Source organism: Hyperoodon ampullatus (genome assembly GCF_949752795.1).
Source record: "Hyperoodon ampullatus genome assembly, chromosome: 12".
NCBI lineage: Eukaryota > Metazoa > Chordata > Mammalia > Artiodactyla > Ziphiidae > Hyperoodon > Hyperoodon ampullatus.
The window spans coordinates 40,732,642-40,754,665 of NC_136925.1; the positions used below are offsets into that span (position 1 = coordinate 40,732,642).

Sequence of the window (22,024 nt, forward strand, 5' to 3'; positions counted from 1 at the left end):
TAACCACCTGAGGATTCTAGGCAAAGTGGAAGCCATAGTCTATACACTACATTTATGTACTCTTTTAAAAACATATTATACGTATCTCAATTTACTTCATTCAGCTCTCTGCTCCCTTCACTCTCCCTTACAACCCTACTTAAAGTAGTGGCCCCTCCCATTACTTACTATATCTATGCCTTGCTTTATTTTTCTTCATAGAACTTACTGACATCTATTACATAGGTATTTATTACTTATGTATTACACAGGTATTTGTCTATTGCCTATCTCCCGAACTAGAATGTAAGCTCCACATGAACAATGATTTTGTTTTGTTCTCCACTGAATACTCAGTAGTTAGCAGAGCCTGGCACTTAATAAGTGCTCAATAAATATCTATTAATGAATGAATGACTGGAGAGGTCAAGACCCTCATGTGATATATAGTCTCATCTGGTTTCTTAGAGTGCAGTTAGAAACAACAAATTAAAGGGGGAAGCTGAGAGAAGCAGCCATATAAACACTGAAAGCTGACAGAGAAAGATAGGGAAAGTTCAAAACTGCAAACACAGTATCGTAGGCCAGCAATGTAGATCATCTGTTATATGGATAAATAATCCTATATCCTTTAATAACCAATATCTCTGTATTACAACAAACTGTAATAACAGAAGGTCTTCATAATAAGTCAATTCATCAGTTTAACTGAGCATCTATACATGTAAGGTTTTGGTAGGAGATAGGGAAATCTTTATTACTAAGAATAGGTTAAATTGTATTCCATGTACTTTGTTTAAAGAAGCAAAGTCTCCTTAAATACAGTTTAAAAACTGTGAATTTTAAAACTATTTCCATGGAAAGTAATTAAAACACAAATTTTACTTTTAAAAGGAAAAGATATAATTTTTTGGAAAAGACATGTAAATGGAATCTCTCAATTCCCAGTGAAGTCAGATGAAGAAATCATTACCACATTTGACAAGTTTAAAAATTAACTTAATTTTTCTTTTTAAGAAAAAATTCATTATTGACCTATAGATCATTAGGCTTGCAACAGCCTATCCTCATCTCTGTTAGAAGTGTGTAAGATTTTAAAAATAGATTAGTGCATCCCTCTGTTTAGCATAATTTCTAACAATACTGGTAAAGTTACACTTAACCCAATACCCATTTCTCTCTTTAAATCATAAGCTATTCAGAAATACTACGTAGTTGAAAACCTTGACAAAGGTCCTTCTCAACTGCAAGATTTATGTATACTAAGTCAGAGCTTCTCAAATGTAAAGGTGCATACCAGTCATCCAGGGATTTTGTTAAAATGATTCAGTAGATTTGGGGTAAGCCTCATATTCTGCATTTCTAAAAAGCTCTCAAGATGATGCTGACACTGCTGGTCCACAGATCACACTTTTGAGTATCAAGACACTAAAGACTATATGACCTCAAAAATTACTAAGTCACTTTGAAGAAGAATATTGAAATAAATGAAAAATCAAAATTCTATCTGATTAAGTCTTACCAAATGTTTTAGAACAACATATTGAATGCATAATTGCAAAGTTAAGTTCAAATTGGCTTTGCTTAGTTTTCTTAGTTCTTATCTTCATAAAACCTAATGTATTCTATCATAAGTTTAAGAGTATACTATATCAGCTTCCATCAACATATTATTTCCTCAATTAAGTTTTCAAAGTGTACTTGTTACTTAGCTATCTCACTCAGAATCAACTATGACCCCTGTCTCAGAATCAACTATGCCTCCTTTCTCAGAATTATCAGCAAATCAAAGTATTCTTTCAAAATACTGTACTGAGCAGCCTGGTCTAAACTATTTAATTAACAGTGTGCTTTATTACTAAGACTCACAGTTTATATCACAACTGGATATACCTAAACTACCAAACTTTTATATAGTGCTTTATAGTTTATAAATGCCTTCTATTATATTATTTAATCCTCACAACAACTCTTCAAGGTAGTTTTTATCATTTACATTTCATAAATAAGGAAACTTATCAGAAGTAAAATGGTCCAAGACTATATAATAAGTGAAAGTACTAAGAATTAAATCCAGTCTTCTGATTTAAATACAGTCAATTCCTGATTAATTTCTACGTAACTGCAGGAGGAAATATAGATAACTGAAAATAGCCATTAAAATCAAAACTACAGTTTATTCAAGGAGAGTTATTATATCATGGCTTGTCATATGAAAAGAAAGGAAGCAACCTAAACATCTAACAGTGAGGAATAAGTGAAATAAATTTCGGTTTACCTATATAATGAAATACTATGCAGTTTTTAAAAATACATATGATTACTTTCAGGTTCCACTCCAACATGTAAAGAGCTTGGAAGCCACCATTCTTTCTCTCATAATGAAACGAAAGCTGAACGAACTGAAAACCAATGGACTTTTCTTAGATCCACCAGAGACTGAAGTCACAGGACAAAGTGCCACCCAAGAAACTAGAGCGAACGGTGAATCCAGAGAATATAGATTAGCTAACTGAAGCAGAAGCCACGGGAGCCAGGAATTGGTATGAACACTTAAATGGTAACTTCAACAAGTTGCTGGACACTGACTGTGGACTAGTTTGAAAGTTTAAAACTCCTGGGGGGGTCTCCTCTAAGGAGGTGTGGGCTGCTATACTTTCCTGGGCTTTATACCCCACAAGGTTATCATAGTGAGGATCAGAGAAAAATCACCTCCTGTTTGGCCAGAGGAAGGGGAAAGTAACCATTCTGATATAAGTCCAGAGAGTTCTCCACAACAAAAGCCTATTCAGCAAAGGAAAAGACTTCGCCAGAGCTTTATCCAACTTGGGGAAAAGAAAATTACCCAATTCCTGCCCACTCTAGCCTTACTGACATACCTACAGAAAGGAGAGCAGAAGCTGAGAAGCACTTGTGAAGGCTCAGGGGCACAGACCCTGCAAAAGACTGATATCTTATCATAGGGTTATAGACCACTTCCCATCCCCTACACCTTACCACCACATGAATAGGGATCCTATACAATAACAGGATTATGGCTGAAAAGAAAATGCAAGGCTCTAACTCTATTGAAGAGGTGTTTCTAGGGAAATCCAAAGACAACAAGGGAAACAAAAACAAGGACACTAAAGGAAATTGAAACCTCTGACACCTACTGCTACAGCAAACAGTAATCACAGCCTAATTCCCAGTCAGATAAATACAAAAAAAAAATTAAAAGTCATGCTAAAAGGAAAGAAAAAGCATAGTCAGAAGAGTCAAAGCAAGCATTAGAACCACACTCAGATATAGCAGAGATTTTATGATATGAGACTGGGAATTTAAAATCACTATGATTACTAAGGGCTCTAATGGAAAAAGTGGACAACATGCAAAAGCAGATGGATAATGTAAGCAGAGAGGTGGAAACTCTAAGAGCCAAGAAATATTAGAAATAAAAAAACACTGCAACAGAAATGAAGAATGCCTTTGATAGGATCATCAGTAAACTGGACACAAATGAGAAAAGAATCAGTGCACTTGAAGAAGTATCAACAGAAACTTCCCAAACTAAAATGCAAAGAGAGAAGAGAATGAGAAAACAGAACAGAATATCCCAGAACTGTGGGACAATTAAAGAAGGTGTAACATATGTATAATGGAAATAACAGAAAGAGAAGAGAGAAAAGAGTAAATAAATACTTGAAGTAATAATGTCTGAGAATATTCCAAAATTAATGACAGGAGCCAAACCATAAATCCATGAAGCTCAGACTACACCAAGAATGAAAAACCAAAAACTCTACACCTAGGCATATAATATTCAAACTGCAGAAAACTAAAAGACAAAGAGAAAATACTGAAAAAGCCTGAGGAAAAAACACTTTACGAATAGAGAAACAATGATAAGAATTAAACTGACATCTTGTCAGTAACCATGAACAAGAGAGTGGAGTGAAATATTTAAAGTGTTGAAAGAAAAACCACCAACCTAGAGAAATTACCCTTCAAAGTGAAGAAGTAATGACTTTTTTGTACAAGTGAAAACTGAGGGACTCTGTCACCAGTAGACATGCCTTGAAAGAAAAGATAAAAGAAGTTCAGAGGGAAGGAAAACAATATAGATCAGAAACTTGGATCTACATGAAGAAAGGAAGAGCAACAGAGAATGAATAAATAAATGTAAAAAATATATATTTTTAAAATTTCTCTTTGATTTTAATAGACAACTGTTTTGTTCAAAGTAATAATAGCCACAAAATATTGGGTAATTATAGTATACGCATAAATTGAATGAATGGCAGCAATGATATAAGGAATGGACGGAGGAATTGGGAATACTCTGGGGTTTTTTTTGTTTTTACTTTTTTTTTTTTTTTTGGCCGTGCAGCAAGGCATGTGGGATCTTAGTTCCCCAACCAGGGATCAGGGATCAGACTCGTGGCCCCTGCAGTGGAAGCGTGGAGTCTTAACCACTAGACCGCCAGGGAAGTCCCTGGAATATTCTGTGCTACTTGTGAAGCAGCATAATGTTATGTGAAAGTGGACTTAGATCAGTTGTAAATGTACATTGCAAACTTTAGGGCACTAAAAACATTTTAAAAAGAAATATAATTGATATGTGAGGAAAGGAGAGAAAAATGAAACCATATAAAATGCTTAATTAAAGCCAAAGAAGGCTGAAAAAGACAAAAGTATTAAAAAAAAGAACAAATGTAATGAATACAAAATAGTTACAAATATGGTAGATATTATCCAACTGTATCAATAACCATTTTAAATGTGAACGGTTCAAATACAGCAATTAAAAGACAGAACATCTGAGTGCACTAGAAAAAAAAAAGGACCCAACTATATGCTGTCTACAAGAAACTCACTTTAAATATAAAGACACAATTTCAGAGAATGCAGACACTTTTGAGCAGAGGAATATCCCAGGGATAAAGAAGGGCTTTACATAATGATAGGGGTATAAATTCTCCAAGAAGACATAACAATCCTTAATGCATATACCTAACAGAGCACCAAAATATGTGAAGCAAAATCTGACAGAACTGCAAGGAGAAATATAGATGGATTCACTATTACAGAGACTTGAACACCTCTCTATCAGTAACTGACAGATCCAACAGGCAGAAAATTAATAAGGATAGGGTTGAACTGAACAGAATCATCAGTCAACTGGATCTAATTGACATTTATATAGTACTTCACCCAACAACAAAGAACACACATTCTTCTCAGGCTCACACAGAACATTCACCAAGACAGACCATATTCTGGGCTGTAAAACACCCTCCCCCCAAAAGAACAGACATCATACAACGTATACACTCAGGCCACAATGGAATTAAACGAGAAAGTAATGCCAGAAAGGTAGCTGGAAAATCCCCAAATATTTGAAGATTAAATAACACACTTCTAAATAACATATGGGTCAAAGAAGTCTCATAAATTTTTGAATATTGTGAAGTAAATGAAAATTAAAATACCACTCATCAAAATGTGTGAGATCTATCAAAAGCTTAAAGGGAAATGTATAGCACTGACTGCATATATTAGGAAAGAAGAAAGATCTAAAATCAATCTCAGCTTCTACCCTAGGAAACTAGAGAAAGAAGAGCAGTATAAGCCTAAAGTAATCAGAAGAATTTTTTTAAAAACAGAGCAGAAATCAATGAAATTGAAAATGGAAAATCAACAGAGAAAACCAATGAAACCAAAAGAGGGTCCTTTGAAAATATCAACAAAATTGATAAATTTCTAGCCATGTATTATGATGTATCACACAAAGCTTTTATTTTGGTTTTCAAAATAAATGAGTGCTAGTTTTCTATATAAAATGCTTCTCATATTCCTCCCATTTTGCTTAACCTTTCCACAATTCTCTGGTTTTATCTCGAGCACATTTATGTCACAAAAATTTACCAAAAAACAAACAAACAAAACCCAGATATAAGACAACATGTCTTATCAAAGAATGGAAAACAAAAATGCTTACTTTTGTAGCATAACATGAAAACATAACAGACTTCACATTTTTCAGTAGAGGAATCAAATGAGTTAATCCATTCCCTGACACACAAGCTTTTTCTTTCTCTTTTTCTTTTCAAATGAGTTAGTCATTATAGAAAGGCTAACTTTTTAGAGTAGACCTGAGTAACTGTTACTCAACAGAAAAGAATGCCAGGAAGCTTTACATTGCAAAACATACCCCAAATAAAGCACTGCTGCCATCATCATCCAACAGTGTCATCACACCCAACACCCACCTCCTTAGAATCCCTTTAGAATCATTAATTTAAGGAGTAGTGGCTTGACAGCATATGGTTATAGGAAAAAAATGGGACTTTGAAATCTCTATTCAAGTTCCACCTCTATCATTTTTATTAGCGTTGTGACCTTGTACAAGTTACTTAATCTAGGACTCAATTAGTTGGTTGCCAAGCACCAAAAATATCATTCCAACTAGTTTGTGTAAAAAAGGACAACTTATAACAAAGATACTAGGGTGCCTCTTGCAACCCAATCTCAGGACCATGGACAAAGACACTTGAACAAAGCCAAGGCTCTTTATCTGCTTCTCTTCTTGTTCTTTCTTCAAGATGCCCCTGCTTATCTACTTCACAGGGCAGGAAACAAGGCCATTAACAGTTTCTCAGTTTTGTGTCTTATGGAGAGAAAACAATTATTCCACCCTCTGGGCACTTAGGACCTAGAAAAAACTGAGTAGCCTGGCTCAGCGCGGGCGTCTAGAACTGGACCAATAAACTACAGAAATAGGCAGAATTGTGATTGGCCTCCCTTGCCCCCTCTAAGCCAGAGCGATCTTTTAAAAAGACAGACCTGATTCAGGATTAACCTGGTTAAAATTCCTCATGGCCTTCCCCAATACACTTAAAGTAGAAATCCGTACCTCTTACTGAGCCAGAGCTAATGCGCCTTGCCTGGTCTGCCTCCCGTTTACCTCCAAAAGTCCTCCTGCCCACTACACAGCTCAGCTTTATCTACTCTGGCCTTTCTTTAGTCCCTTGAACCTGCCAAGCTCTTTCCCATCTCAAAAATTGTTTTCCACACATTCGTTACCTTCTATTCTTTTTTCACATAGGTAATGTCCACCAACCTTTCCTCAAAGCAGCTGTCCCTGATTTCCAAGGTAAACTAGGTTACCTGTTCTTGTCCTTTAGAGCACTCATCACAATTTCTAATGATAAATGTGTGCCTTTCTCTAGTATCAGTCTCTTACCGTGCTGCTTAAGAGAATCAAGACCTCTGTTTTACTCTCTTTTCTGTATCTATCTAGCACCTAGTTGGCCCTCAATAATTATGTGCTGAATGAATAACTGGCTTAGCATGGGACAATCACCACTAGATTATCCAAATGCAGATGAAGGAGAGGTAGCAGGCAGGCAGAATTACTATTATCAAGTTATTAAAATGGCTGCTTCAGCAGTAAAGGGAAGAGAGTGGTGCCCAGAGAACCTGTGCTTCTGCTGAGCAGGATGAACTTGTTTAATTCAGTTAACCCCCTTCTTCCATAAAATCCTCATAAGACTATGATATCAAATAAGTAAGACAATAAATGTAACAGTACCTATACAGTAGCTTGCATGCAGAGCAAGCATGCAGTGGTACTTCTTTTCCTCTTAGGAGACCATGTTACCCTGTTACCTGTTATTCTTGAATATTATTAACCTCCAAATAAGAACTTAATTAAAAACCTACAAAATACTCCAGTGTATATGACAAACACAGCTGTGTTTCATAACCCCTTTTCTCATAGCATCTTGATCTTACCACCTTCCTAAGAGAATTATTTACCTGCTCTTCCGTCGAAATTACATCAGCTCAAACATCCATTTAGCTTAAAGAACAAATACTAGAAACACAAAAATGAATGAGGGCAAAACAAAACAACCAACCAAAACAACAACAACAAAACTGCCCTGTCCTCAAGGAGGACTTTCTCCCTGTCTCCCTCTGCCTCCAACCACCCCATCACCATACTCTTGCCCGGCCCAAAGATCCACAGCACCCAAGGCAAGGCTGCCAGATTTAGCAAATAAAAATACAGGATACCCCGTACATTATCTGACAACCCTATTCTCAGGTCATATTCCATCTCTTTACCTTCATACACCCACTCCACAACTTTAGTTACAATATTTTTGCCTTCTAAAAAAATTTCTCTGGAGATACACTGCATGTGATCTTTCTCCAAAGTATAAAAATAAAATCTACCTTGACTTTACTTACAGGCTGTCAGTAAAAAACTCAAAAGAGGAAAGCAAAGAAAATCATCTTAATTCTGTTTCTTGGTGGTGCTGGGAGTTTAAAAAAAGAATAAAAACAAAAGCAAACAAAACAGCAACCGTAACAACAACAAAAATTCCTTTAAAAACCTAAAAAGTCTTGCTCCCACGAATAGGCATGTGAGAAAAAAAGTAAGAGTATAATCTTTCCAGAGGTAGATCTAGAAAGGAGAAATTTTCTGACAGGAAGTATATAAGCAGTAACATTAGAAAGGGAAAATGAACTCTCAGATTAAAGGGTTACACTTAGCTTCGAAACGCCTTTGAATTTTATTTGTAACCAAAAGGAACCTCAGAGATCATCTACTTCAACCTTCTCAATTTATAAATGAGAAAACCAAAGACCTTAAGAGGTAAAATGACTTGTCCAACGTTACAAAACAGATCTTAGCTCCTTCCAATTTCTCATTCTTTGACCTCTTGCCCCAGACGATGTACGGTTGCACCACTCACGGAACTGAGGAAAATCTTCCTCTTCATGTCCAGTGGGTGTCAGAGGACAAGTTCCTAATAACGTTGTTATGTCTAATACAAGAGAAATGTATTCCTAGCATTTCAAGGTAGATTCTGAATTGATTTTCCCACAGAAAGACTGTTGTACACATTATTTTCAATATAGGTATAGGTATTATACCTATCGGTATTTTCAATATAATAGGTATTTTCAATATAGTATTTATATTAACTAATAATACAATTTTACAACTCTCTAATAGTATTAGTCTACTCCTAAAATTCAAGTATATTACGGGTTAAATTTGGTGAGTTGTCTGCAAATCTAACCAAGCATATTGCTTCTGAGAACGTAAGTTCCAAGTTCTAAACCATTTTACAAGTTTTAAAATATAATCAACCCTATTGTAAGCTAGGAACTACCACTACACAAAGATTCAAAATTATAAACTGAATGTGATAAACTAAAAACACAAGATCCTTCATTTTATAAAAAGCTCCACCCTAGAGGTCACTTATTCTTAAAATTAGGTACTCAGGCACATTTAGCACAGGATATACTCTACATACATTTTTAAATTAATATTTTACTGGAAAAATGAAATAAGTCAAAAAGAATCAAACACATATCTATACTCATCTAATTTAGGAAAAAAAACATTTAATGTACATTTTCATGAAGTGACCTGTAAAAAATAAGAAGAAAATTATTATCATTTCATAAATGAAAGGTTCACAATGTATGCATTATACAGTATCTAGTGCTAGTTCAAAAAATGTGTGGGTAAAGGAATTATGCCTGAACAGGTAAATGAAGTTCAAAGAACTTCCAAATACATTTTTTTCTTTTCTCTTGAGATAAAGCTATAAGCTTTATGAATTAAAAATTTATTTGATAGATCTTTTAAAAAATGTCTACATGGTACATTAAATCAATGGATAGTCTTCATTCATTCATTTTATTTGTCCAATAAAAAATTAAACCTATACTATTTGCTAAACACTATGCTAGCAATCTCAGACTTATGACAATAAGCATTGGGTCAGTTCCTGTCCTCAAGGAGCTTAGAAAAACCTTGAGTAAACTGTACTTATCCAAGTAATAATGACAGCTAAATTTTAGTTGGTGATTTAAGAAAACATTAAAAATGTCATCAAATTAATTCTCAAAAATAGAAACTATATAATAGTAACTTTAAAGACATCTGAATAGTCTTATTTATATGAAGTTTCCCCATAGAGTAACTAAAAGCACTGTTTTGGTAAAAGCAATAATAATATATTTTAATAGTTTTTGCTATGAAAATTAACTGAGTTAATCCCACGATAAGAAAATCAAAAGCTACTAGCTACTGTGATAATGAAAACCAAACACTTGGAAATACCTTAAATTATTCTGACAATAAAGCAAAATGTATAATTAAATATAGTATTATATTTATACACCATCTCTGAATATATAAATGGTTATTTACAAACCTGAATAATAAACAAAGTAGCTCCATATCACACCTCACAAATGATCAACGTATTTTCAATGTATTACAAAGTCAATGTATTATATTACACTACAAAAATCAATGCATTACAAATTCAATTACAAAATGTATTTTGAATTGTGTCATCTGCAAATTTTTCAATGAAAAAGGCCTTAATGTTTTCTGGAGATTTTCTTTTTCACAAACTTAATTCACTATTCTACTTGTTTACTACCAAGTCATATAACTTTTTCATGAATATTAACTATACCTATATTTACAACTACATATATGTATTAACTATAATACCTATTAAATTTGCAATTATTAAAAACTTGATAGATGAGAAACATTCTTCAATTTAGAGCCATATGTCTCCAAAGCAAAATTCAATGTAAAACATCCATTCTAACATGCCACAGAAAATCCTAATGACATTTTTCACTGTATTTTACACTGAAATATTTTCATCGTTCATTAGCCAAAATATTTAAATTTTCTTTGAAAGCGTCATGAAAACATATGTACTTAATTTATGCATACTACTTAGCGGCATAAATGGGTTTATTTCCATTTACATATAAAGAAACCAAGACAAGGTGTCCATTTTGTAAACTGCAAGGTCATTTCCTAACAAGCAACTGATGCTACACCATCAAGTTATATTATATGTGCGCCACTTCCAAGTGCCATAAAACAATTACTGTACCTTAAAACAACTGCCTCTGCAATGTCTATGTGCAATTCCGTTTTACCAAGAGGGTTATGGCAACAATCTTAAACAAGAAAAGCTGGAAAGGGAGGATCACAAAAAGAAAAATAAAACACTTATTTTTGGTCATGAATTGTTTATTTTTAAATAGTGGGATGTAAACAGTTTTTAACATAATAAACAAATGACCAACAGTTGTTTCTTCCACGTTCAAAAAATATTTCATCTTTCAGGTAGATCGTGCAAAATTGTAGCCTACCCATCCTTGTAGACAGAAGTTGGAAAAATGAGAAGAAATTCTATAACAAGTAATTAAATACATGATATTGCAAAGAACTGAATAAAAAGTAAAATTTAGATAAATTTAGGAAATGTTATGGCAGTTAAAACCCCATCTTAAATATTAAATGCTTTCTTTCTTTCAACCGGAGGCTAGAACTGGCAATCAAATATTCCGCTACTGAAAAATAAAGATATACAAAACTTCCCTTATTCAAAACTTGAGAAATTTTATATCAAATATTGGACATTAAAAAATACACTTTTCCTAACAGAAACTTAGAGCATAAGGGAAAAAACTGTTCCTGAGAGTTCAAAGACTGAGACTGAATCTGTAATTATGATACAGTGCTACCAACAATTAGGAAAATGAAAGTTATCTCCTATACAAATTAAATTTAAAGCATTAGACGGGCTGAATAACCAATAAATCAATTACATCAATTACCGGACAGGAATAAGACTTAGCTAATATGTGGATCTAACACCAACACCAAAAAAACAAAAAACAAAACAAAAAAAAACTATATATAATCCTAGGCACACCTTACATAAAAAAGGACAGAATTAGACTGAGTCGTATTCAAGTATCTAGGCTATCTGGGGATTAGTTAATTAATCGGCTATAGGACAGGTTATGAATGTTCAGGTCAGATGTGCTTTCTTTTCACCATTATTCAACTCCAGTTCATCATCCGCAAGTGCAAGAGAAGGCGTCAGAGTACCGAAGCTAGGGGGCATGCTACAGCAAGGGGAAAAGAAAAATGGGAAAGGTGCAATGGATGCTGCAGAGTTGAATAATTATCCGGGTGGCACAATGGGCGAGTCCTGCTGACATCGGAGCTGGGTGAGCAGCTCCCTAACTCTGCCCAAGGCACCCCCCTCCCCATAGCAGGCATCGGAGGCTAGAACCGCGCTTGGCCTCCTCTTCTAGCGAAGAAAGAGATCCCCGCACTCGCTTTACCGTTATGTTGTCTCTTTAGACACAGACGCGCGGCGCAAAAACGCAAACGCACCAGCTGGCTTTACAGAGCCTCGGGCACGTATCTCGAGCGGGGCTTCTCCGGCACCGGGTGCCGCAGCCTCCCCCAGAGCGAGGAGGCACAGGGGCGGGCCGCGGGGGCAGGGGCTCTCAGGCGGTGGCACCTAAGACCCGCAGTCTCCCCGCCTAGAGCAGCCTCGGGGCGGTCCCCGCAACCGAGCCCCAGGTGCGCCCGCCGGCCGCCGTGTCCCTGGGTACCCAGCCGGGCCGGCGGTCTGGCTGCCGAAGCTCTGGAAACCCGCGAATGGGGGTGGGGGCCGTCGCGGTGTAGGCGCGCCCATCCTCGCAACCTTTGCTGGGCTAGTGCTCCACGCACACCTCTCTCCGTTCTGGCCAGTGAGGAAGAGTTCCTCTCCCGGCACCCTGTCCCCCCCCCCCAAAAAAAAACAATTCCTAAGAGACTCGCGCTCACCGAGGAATCTTGAGGGGCTCTAGCCTTACCCCTTCTTCATGCTTCGGCGGTGGCCGCCGGTCTCTCTCAGCTCCCGGGACTCCACCTAGAGCCTCCAGGATTGTCAGGCTCCCCGGTGAAACCCGCTGTGGGCAGCGGCCGAGGCACCGGGCCACAAGGAACGCCGCCTGCGACACCCGCCGCTCACCGGACCCACAGTGTGCTCGACGCGCGAGCGAACAACACCGCGAGCGGCCGCCGCCGCCCCCCAGCTGCCCCCTCCCAGCGCGCGACTCTCCACAACTGGGCGCGAAGACCCGCGCCTGAAGCAGGGGGAACCGCAGGACTCTCGCCACCTAATCCCCCATCTTTCCCACCAGGAGCTATTCCCCGCCAGTCAAGGTCTTCCCACTTATGATTCTCACTTTCCTCTTCAGCTCCCAGTGCCCAGGTGCATCTGTGGTGGGAAACTCAGCCCCCACCCACTCACCCATCAGTGGGGGATGAATATCTCTCTTCCCCCCCTTTCCTGAGGCTTTATGGTATTGCCCAATCCTCAGTTTGGGGGAGGGGGACGGAGAGAACAGTGCTTGGCCAGGGAATGAGGAAAGATGATAGCCAATTGAATGAACCTACCATTCAGGGGCGGGGTCAAAGAGGGGCCTGCCCACCCCGCCCCCTTTCTCTAAACTACAGTTCCCATCGTGCCTCTCCCACTTCCTGCCGCGCGGCACGCCGGAAGCGTAGCACTTCGAGGCCTCAAGGTATTTCGGAACTCGTAGTCTTTAATCTAGCCGCAAAGGTCCCGAAAGTTATAAGCTATTATAATTCTATTTCCCTAAGTAAATGTTTCCAAATTACAAGTCCTGTTGTTCTTATTCTAATACTAGTTAATCGATTGTAATGATTGTTTTAAAATATAAACGATTTCGTAGGAAAGGAGCTAAATAATGTGTGTCATGGCAATCTGTCAGGACCTGAAGCTACTCCTTCTTCCGCCAGGGCCTGGTCTCCACAGAGTGTCTATTGCCGTCATGTCGGCTGCGATCGAAGCTCTGGCTGCTTCGTATGGTTCGGGTTCAGGGTCCGAATCGGACTCGGACAGTGAGGGTGGACGGTGTTCGCTGCCAGCCGCGGACTCCCTTATGCACTTGACTAAATCGTCTTCAGATAAGTCCTCTCTGGCAGTGGCGGTGGACTCCGCTCCGGAGGTGGCCGTTAAGGTAAGCGTTTTGGCCACTATTGCGGGGCTGGAATTGTCGGTTTCTGCTCCAGAATCCGACAGTCACTTGTTAGGCCCCGGGTTACCTCGTCCGCAGTCCTGAAAGGTAAGTGGCTAACGCTTGGATCTCTTCTTCTCCCTAAATGCATCTTCCTTGGGAGAAGCTGGGAACTGGAAGTTCAGGACAGCCCTCCACTCCCGGCTCTCACCTCCCACCTGCAGAAAGCAAGTGGGAAGAGGGGGTGAAATTTGAATTTATGGATTAGGATGTGGCCTGGATGGAGTAGGTGTAACAGAACATAAACAAAGCTAAATCAGGACTTCCCAAACTAGAGTATGTGCCCTCGCTTGAAGTGAGGTGTGGCCTGGCTTTGTTTTGTTTTTGAAGTCATAACTAAATTCTGATCCCGGCTCCACCACTTGTTTGAACTTGGGCAAGTTATACAACGTCCTCAGTTTCCTCACCTGTACAATGGAGATATAATTTTAAAAGGACCTATCTATATGAGAGGACTATTGTGACGATTAAATGAAATGATACAAATAAAGCTTGCAGCAGAGATCCTGGTATCTAATAAAAGTGCATATATAAGTCAAGACAGTGAGAAAAGGCCTTAGATTTAAGAAACAGTGTGCATGATCCCAATTGACGAAAGTGATAGAGGGAGAAATTGGGTTATATAGTTCCTTTAACAAATATTTATTGAACACATGTTACTTGCCAGGACTAAGGACTGAAGACACAGAGGCAAACAAGCCAGACATCTTTGGCCTCATGATTGCATACATTTTAGTGGAAGAGGCAGCCAATAAAATATGAGCAAATAAAGTGGTTACAGATTGGATTGAGTACTGTAAAGGAAAAAAATAGAATTCCGTGAAATAGAGTTCAGTGATAAAGAATAAGTTAGGAGTATGACTTCTGTAGATTGGTCAGGGAAGTCCTCTTGCAAAAGCAGCTTTGAGGAACAGGAAAAAGCCAGCCAAGTGCACGATAAGGCAAGAGTTTCCCAGCAAAAGGAGACAGCAAGCCTTGAGATGGCAAAGAGCTTAGTGTGTTTGAAGAACCGAGGAAAGGTCTGTGTGTCTAGAGCTGGAGAAGAGCATCCCCCAGTTGGTAGTAGAGGCCCAGTAGAGCCCAGTGGGGGTGATCAGGAGCTGAAGATGTGGTGAGGGGAGACAGTGTGCAAAAACTCCTTTGTATTTAAGATGTTTCCCAGTCTAGTGATAGTGATATGCCTGAGTGTTTTACAGGCTTTTAGTGAGCTATTCATGGATTTTACTTTTTACTAATGTATATCGAGTATGAAAGAATGCTTAGGATCCTCCTACTTTTATAACAAAACAAACTCCCCAAACTTACACCCCTCCTCTAGCAGCCTCCTAAGTCTTCATTCTTTTCACAGCTCAGCGTTTTGGAGCTCTCTCACTTTATCTCATTTTCTCCTCAACTCAATGCAGCCTTGCCCTAGCCTCTTGGGAAACTTACTCTCCCTGAGTAATGTCACTGGCCTTCCAGTTGTCAAGTTCTGTCATCTGAGTTGAATACTTGCATCAAGTGACACTATTAAATAGTTCTTTTTTGAAACGTTCTCTCTTTTTGGCTTCCATGGGGCCATCCACAGTCTTCTGATCCCCTGTTCTTCTGCCCTCCCTTTCAATATTAGTGTTTCCTGAGACTCTGTCCTTAGTCCCCCTTTGCACCCCTCATACTCTCCAGGCCTTCAACCTGCAGTGCTCCTGATGACTTACAGGTGAACACTGTGAAGTGGTTCACACAGGCTCTGGAATCAAGACCGCCAGGATTCAAATCCTACCTCCAGCAGCTACCCAGATGGTGACCTTGGATAAATTACGTGCTCTGTGTCTAAGTTTTTTCTCATCTGTGAAGTAGGGATAACACTAGTAACTATCTCATGGAGTTCAAGACTTGTCATAAAGCATGTGCCAGGCACACTATCCTTATCCAATTCTAAACTCCTTGCTAGCTTCAGAACTATTGCCGTCTCTCCCAGGATAGCTCTCAGGCACCTCCAATCCAATGTGCTAAAAAATTGACATTTTCTTTCCCTCGGGATCTGCTTCACCTGTTTTTCCCATTTGGATTAATGATCCCACAACCCACCCATTAGTCCAAGCCAAGAACAGAGGGGTCTTCCTTTTTCTCTTCCTTCTTCCTCAGCCCCTGAAGCTAGTCATTCAGCTGGTTCTAACATTTCTGCTTCATTAATTTCTCTCAAATCAACTCCTTCCTCTCCATTTTTACTGACACAGCCTTACTTCATATCTTCCTTACTTCTCTCAGGAGTCATTCTTGACTTTTCTTTCTTTCTGAACCCCTGCTATTGGGTAATGGGTCCTGTTCATTACCAGGACCCATTACCCAATAGTACCAATGATGTTTATCAAATCTCTCTTTCCTCTTTTGCTGCCACTGTTCAGATTCTTATAATTTTTCTTCAAGACAATTATAATAACCTTCTAACTGGTCTTTCTACTTCCTCCATTCTTGTCTCCCAGTTCCATACCCACTTTTCCCTTCACAATGCACTCAGAGTGGTCTTTCTAAATTCCAGTGTTATCATATCACTTCCTTGCCCCAAGACACCCTATTGCCTGCTGGGTAATTTCTGAGTTCCTTATGAGACCTGCCATTCTCCCATGCTGAACTCTCTACAAAGCACCCAAAGCCTATTTTCTTTTTTTCTCTCAAGATTTTGCCCACGCTAGTCTCTCTGCATGGAGATCCCTTGCCTCATGCCTCCCCTCATCCCACCCCCCAAAACTCTACTGTCCTTCAGTCTCAGTGCACATATTTCCTCCTCTGTCTACCTTAGCCCCCTTTCCACATCTCAGTTATAGCACTTGCCACATTGCTGTGATTTGTTAATTTTTTCTTTCTCCTGGACCAGACCCTGGCGACCAGAGATTGTTGTGTATATTTGTTTTCATGTCTTCAATGCCTAGTACAAGATATTAAGAGAAATACATTAGGTGAGAAAATGAATGAAAGAGTAAGTGAAAACCCAAGTCTTGAAAAAGCATGTATGTTGAGATTCAAGGTACATTGATTGGGTGGGAGTGAGAGGAAGTCTCTAAAACTCAGTTCAATCACTTGAAGTTATAAGTAAGATAATCCAGGAGGAAAGACTGAATAGGTATCAGAGGTCCATTAGAAGCAGAGCTGGGGCTAAACCCCGCAGTGATCTGGTTTCTGTGATGAGAGAGTAAGGGATATTGATCATCGCTAGTTTGTTAATATGCTTTTACAAAAGCTTATACCCAGTAAATTTAATGACAGAAGAATGTCCAGGGGAGGAGATGTGAAGCATACAAATAAGTTCATCTGTATTTGTCAAATTGTATTGTGACTAATAGCAAGCATTCTGGCAAAGTATGAACTTATGTAATGTTTTTAATCCATATCACTGAACACTAATGAGATTTCACATACCTTATAGGTGATTTGATTTGATTTTTTGAAGTTACTATTGGGTTGTCTTTTTCCTGATCTGTAGGAGATCCTTACATATTCTGGATACTATCCTTCGTCAATTATGTGTTGCAAATTTGTGGCTTGTTATGGATTGTGGCTCCTTTTCCTTGTTGGAGAAATTCTTCCTTTTCCCAAAGTCATAAAAATATCCTCCTCCCATTTTGTCTTTTGAAAGCACTGTATTTTTGCTTTTTCCATTTAAGTCATGACTCCACATGGAATTAAGTTTTGTGTATGGTGTGAACATTTTTAATAATATAGCTCTATCTTTGGTAGGGTTGTTCTACCTCCCCCACCCCCGCCCCACCTCCATCCCTTTTTGTTGTTATTCAAGAATGTCTTGGCTATTCTTGTCCCCTGTAATTCTGTATACGGTTTAGAATTAACTTGTAAATTCTGCTAACACCCAGGTGGGATTTTGTTTGGAGTTGGGTTGACTCCTAGATCAATTTGAAGACAGTGTTATATCTGTTCATTCATTTAGGTCTTCTTTAGGTTTTTAATTTCTTTGAAAGTTTATAATTTTCTCTATCAATATCCTGAACAGTTTTGTTGCAGATATTTCTAGGTGCATCTTAGTTTTATGCTATTATAATAATAAATTGTGTTATTTTTTCCATTATTTAATTTTTTGACTGATCTTACTACTTAAATAATGGTATCAGCTGCAAACATGACAGTATTTTTTTCTTCCTTTCAGTCCTTTTTTCTTTTCTTTTCTTTTTTTTATTGCCTTGCCATGATTGCTAAGATCTCCAGAAAGATCAAAAATAAAAAGAGGGGAAAAGAATATATCAGGCAAATTCCAAGAAGAAAATGGCATTGGTTGTATTAGGGTCAATAAAATAGACTTTAAAACAGAAAAAGGATCACTTCATAATGATACAAGGCTCAGTTCACAAAGAGGTACATAACAATTTTAAATTTATATGCACCTAATAATGTAAGCGCAAAATATTTAAGCAAAAGTTTTTATAACTACGAGAGAAACTAACAAATCTACAATTACAGCAGAAGATTTTAATATACCTCTTTCAATAATTGATAGAATAAGCAAAACAATATCAATGATGACACAGAAAATTCAAACAACAAAATTAGCAAACTGTATCTGAAGGGTATAAAGGACATGGCACTAAATGCAGAAAACTGTTTTCAAGCAGTAATAAAACATTTTAAAAAAACTGACCATATACTAGGCCAGGGATTGGCAAACTTTGGTAAAGGGCCAGATAGTAAATATTTGGGGCTGTGCAGGCCACATACAGTCTTTGTCACATCTTAATGTCTGGGAGCATTCACTCTTCTTCAATTTTTTGGAAGAGTTTGAGAAGGATAGGTGTGAAATCTTTCAATATTTGGTAGAATATTGAAGCCTTCTTGTCATGGAGTTTTATTCTTTGGGAGTTTTTTGATTACTGATTCAGTCTCCTTACTAGTAATTGGTCAGTTCAGATTTCCATTTCTTCATGATTCAGTCTTGAAGACTGTATGTTTCTAGGAATTTATCCATTTCTTCTAGGTTGTCCAATTTGTTGGCATATAGGTGTTCATAGTAGTATCTTATAATCCTTTGTACTTTGATATCAGTTGTAACTTCTCTCTCGTTTCTGATCTTATTTATTTCATCCTCTCTTTTTTCTTAGTGAATCTAGGTAAAGGTTTATCAATTTTATCTTTTCAAAGAACCAGCTCTTGTCTTTTTCTTTCTATTGTCTTTTTAGTCTCTATTTCATTTATTTCCACTCTGACCTTTATTATGTCCTTCCTTCTACCAACTTTGGGCTTCATTTGTTCTTCTTTCCTAGTTCCTTTATGTGTAAAGTTAGGTTGTTTATTTGAGGTTTTTCTTGTTTCTTGAGGTAATCCTATGTCTCTAACTTCCCTCTTAGAACTTCTTTTGCTGCATCCCATAGATTTTGGTATGTTGTATTTCCATTTTCATTTGTCTCAAGGTATTTTTCTTTTTAATTTCTATTTTGATTTCTTCACTGACCCATTGGTTGTTCAGTAGCATATTGTTTAATCTCCACATATTTGTGGTTTTTCCAGTTTTCTTCTTTTAATTGATCTCCAGTTTCATACCATTGTGGTTGAAAAGATGCCTGATATGATTTCAGTCTTCTTAAATGTATTGAGACTTATTTTGTGGCCTAACATATGATCTATCCTGGAGAATGTTCTATGTGCATTTGAAAAGAATGTGTATTCTGCTGCTCTTGGATGGAATGTTCTGTATTTATCTATTAAGTCTATCTGGTATAATTATTGATTTTCTTTCTGGATGACCTATCCATTAATGGAAGTGGAATATTAAAGTCCTCTACTATTATTGTATTCCTGTCAATTTCTCCCTTAGGTCTGTTAATACTTGCTTTATATATTTAGGTGCTCCTGTGTTGGGTGCATAGATATTTACAAATGTTATACCTTTTTGCTGGATTGACCCCTTTATCATGATGTAATCTCCATCTTTGTCTTTTATTACAGTCTTTTTCCTCTGTATTTGTTAAGGGCCAAACTCAAAAGATATCTTTATATGAATTTCTATTTTTTTCCTCAGCCACTTAAACTCCCATTATAGAAAGTCTATTCATTTCTATTTTTTGGCAAAAAACCTATAACATAAATTGATAGTTTGTAATAATGGTTGATATTTATGTCTTGTTTATAGTTTACAAAGTGCTTTCACATCCATTTTCTTATTTGTATAACAGTAAGAAATGTGAACAGGACTAAAAGGTAAATATTATATGATTTTATTTTCAAATTACTTTGAATCAACAAAAGGTAACATTTAAACTTATTTGACTCATAGGGTACACTTTACTTATTGCACTTTAATTTTTATGGATAACTAAAGCTGAATAGAAATCCTTTGTAATTCTCTGGTAATTTCAATTGCATGCCTAATTGTTATTGAACTCCTCATGGGTATTAAAACAAGGTTGTGGTGTTGTCCAAGTTTTTCTAATTAAACGTAAAATTAATAACTCTTCATTTTCTGAGGAGTTGTCCAGTTTGTTCTATAATTTTAGCAGGAGCCAGAGATGGGGACCTATTTATATTTTTTATTAGTTGCCACATTGCTTTTTAAGAGTAGTTCTTTTAAAATTGTATTTTGCATTTAAAACTTGATGTCTTGTGGTACTCTGTTCAAAATAATTCAAATTTAGAATATTTAAAATACCCTTAATCAGAAAGATCTGGTAAACCATATTATAAAGTGGTTCTAGCAACTGTATTCTAAAAAAGCCATTGGGGGGCCTCCCTGGTGGCGCGGTGGTTGGGAGTCTGCCTGCTGATGCAGGGGATACGGGTTCGTGCCCCGGTCTGGGAGGATCCCATATGCCGCGGAGCGGCTGGGCCCGTGGGCCGTGGCCGCTGAGCCTGCGCGTCCGGAGCCTGTGCTCCGCAGCGGGAGAGGCCACAGCAGTGAGAGGCCCGCGTACCGCAAAAAAAATAAAAATAAAAATAAAAAAGCCATTGGGGAAGTATGAACACCGCTAAGCCTCTTGTTATTATAAGCAGTTTATCTTTATAAAAGAGAGAAAAGCATTTAATTTAGTTTTTATGCAGTTTAACTTTGTGGTACTTGGTTTTGCTACTGAGCCCTAGGTAGATACTCTCTCTAATCAGTGAAGATTGGGGTATGCTTTCTAGGGTAATATAGGTGGCCCAGCATTTGAACCCCCTTCCTTAATAGTCTTAATGTAAACAGCATCTTTCCCTGCCTCCTGGAAACCCAGATTCTATCCTCCCAGCTCCCTTTCAGCTAAGGTTTAGGACTATAATTTGGGCTCACAGGCAGATGCACCCACCTAAATTCTAATCTAAAGCTAATACACAAAGAAGAAAAAGAATATTTTAAGTGGCAGTGATAACTCCCAACACTAAAAGATTAAAAGAAAATTAAAAGATCATCTATGACTCCCAACATCTCCCACCAACTCCAAAAATCTATCACCCATCACCCATTCTTGTCTTTGTAATCCCTGTTTCATCTCAGGGAGGATTCTCCTTCTCTTTTCAGAGGCTAGTTGGTTGTATCTTGAATTATCTCCCCTCTCACCTCTTCCAGAATGACCATACCTTTTTGATCATTCCCTCATTCTTAACATATGTTTCTCCCTACTTGCTCCTTTCCTGTAGCTTATGATTGACTAAATCTTTGGCTTAGCCTTTTCTTTAGAAAGGAAAAAAGCAGAAAATCCTTCAATCTGGTACTCCATCTCTTCTTTACTGCCAAATGTCTTGAAAGAGCAAAAATATTGATGTCTTTTTTTTTTTCTAAATCCCCGGTTATACCTCTGCCCCTTGCAACTGGCTCTCCATACTTCACCCTGCTACCAAAATTGCTCTGGCAAAGGTTTTCTGTGACATAATTGCCAATTTCAGTGATCTTTGGTCAGCCTTCATCCTCTTTAATTTCTCTAGGAATTTGACATTTCTTTCTTCAGTTTAATTTAACAAATATTTATTGAACATGCGCTTAATGCCCTGCATTCTACTGGGCAGTAAGACTATAAAATATAAGTAAAAGTCATGTGCAACAAATAATGTATCACAAGGTCTATTAGGAGTTATGTGTAACATCTCTTAGGACTGTGGATGAAAAAGCATTTTTCCTGAGCCAAGAGGAGGGGCGGTATCAGGGAAAAGAAGAAGATGACATATTATC

The 22,024-nt window shown here is 37.7% G+C and overlaps 1 protein-coding gene across 1 annotated transcript in view; it reads left to right on the top strand.

Moving 5' to 3' along the window:
* Nucleotides 1-13,659: 13,659 nt before the first annotated feature.
* Nucleotides 13,660-22,024, top strand: part of CDC40 (cell division cycle 40) — a gene marked incomplete at both ends in the record, with an annotated part of 47,434 nt that continues 39,069 nt past the window's right edge. Inside the window, one exon of the mRNA XM_079716516.1 lies at nucleotides 13,660-13,848. Coding sequence (XP_079572642.1) covers nucleotides 13,660-13,848 — 189 coding nt within the window. The remainder of the gene's footprint in view (nucleotides 13,849-22,024) is intronic.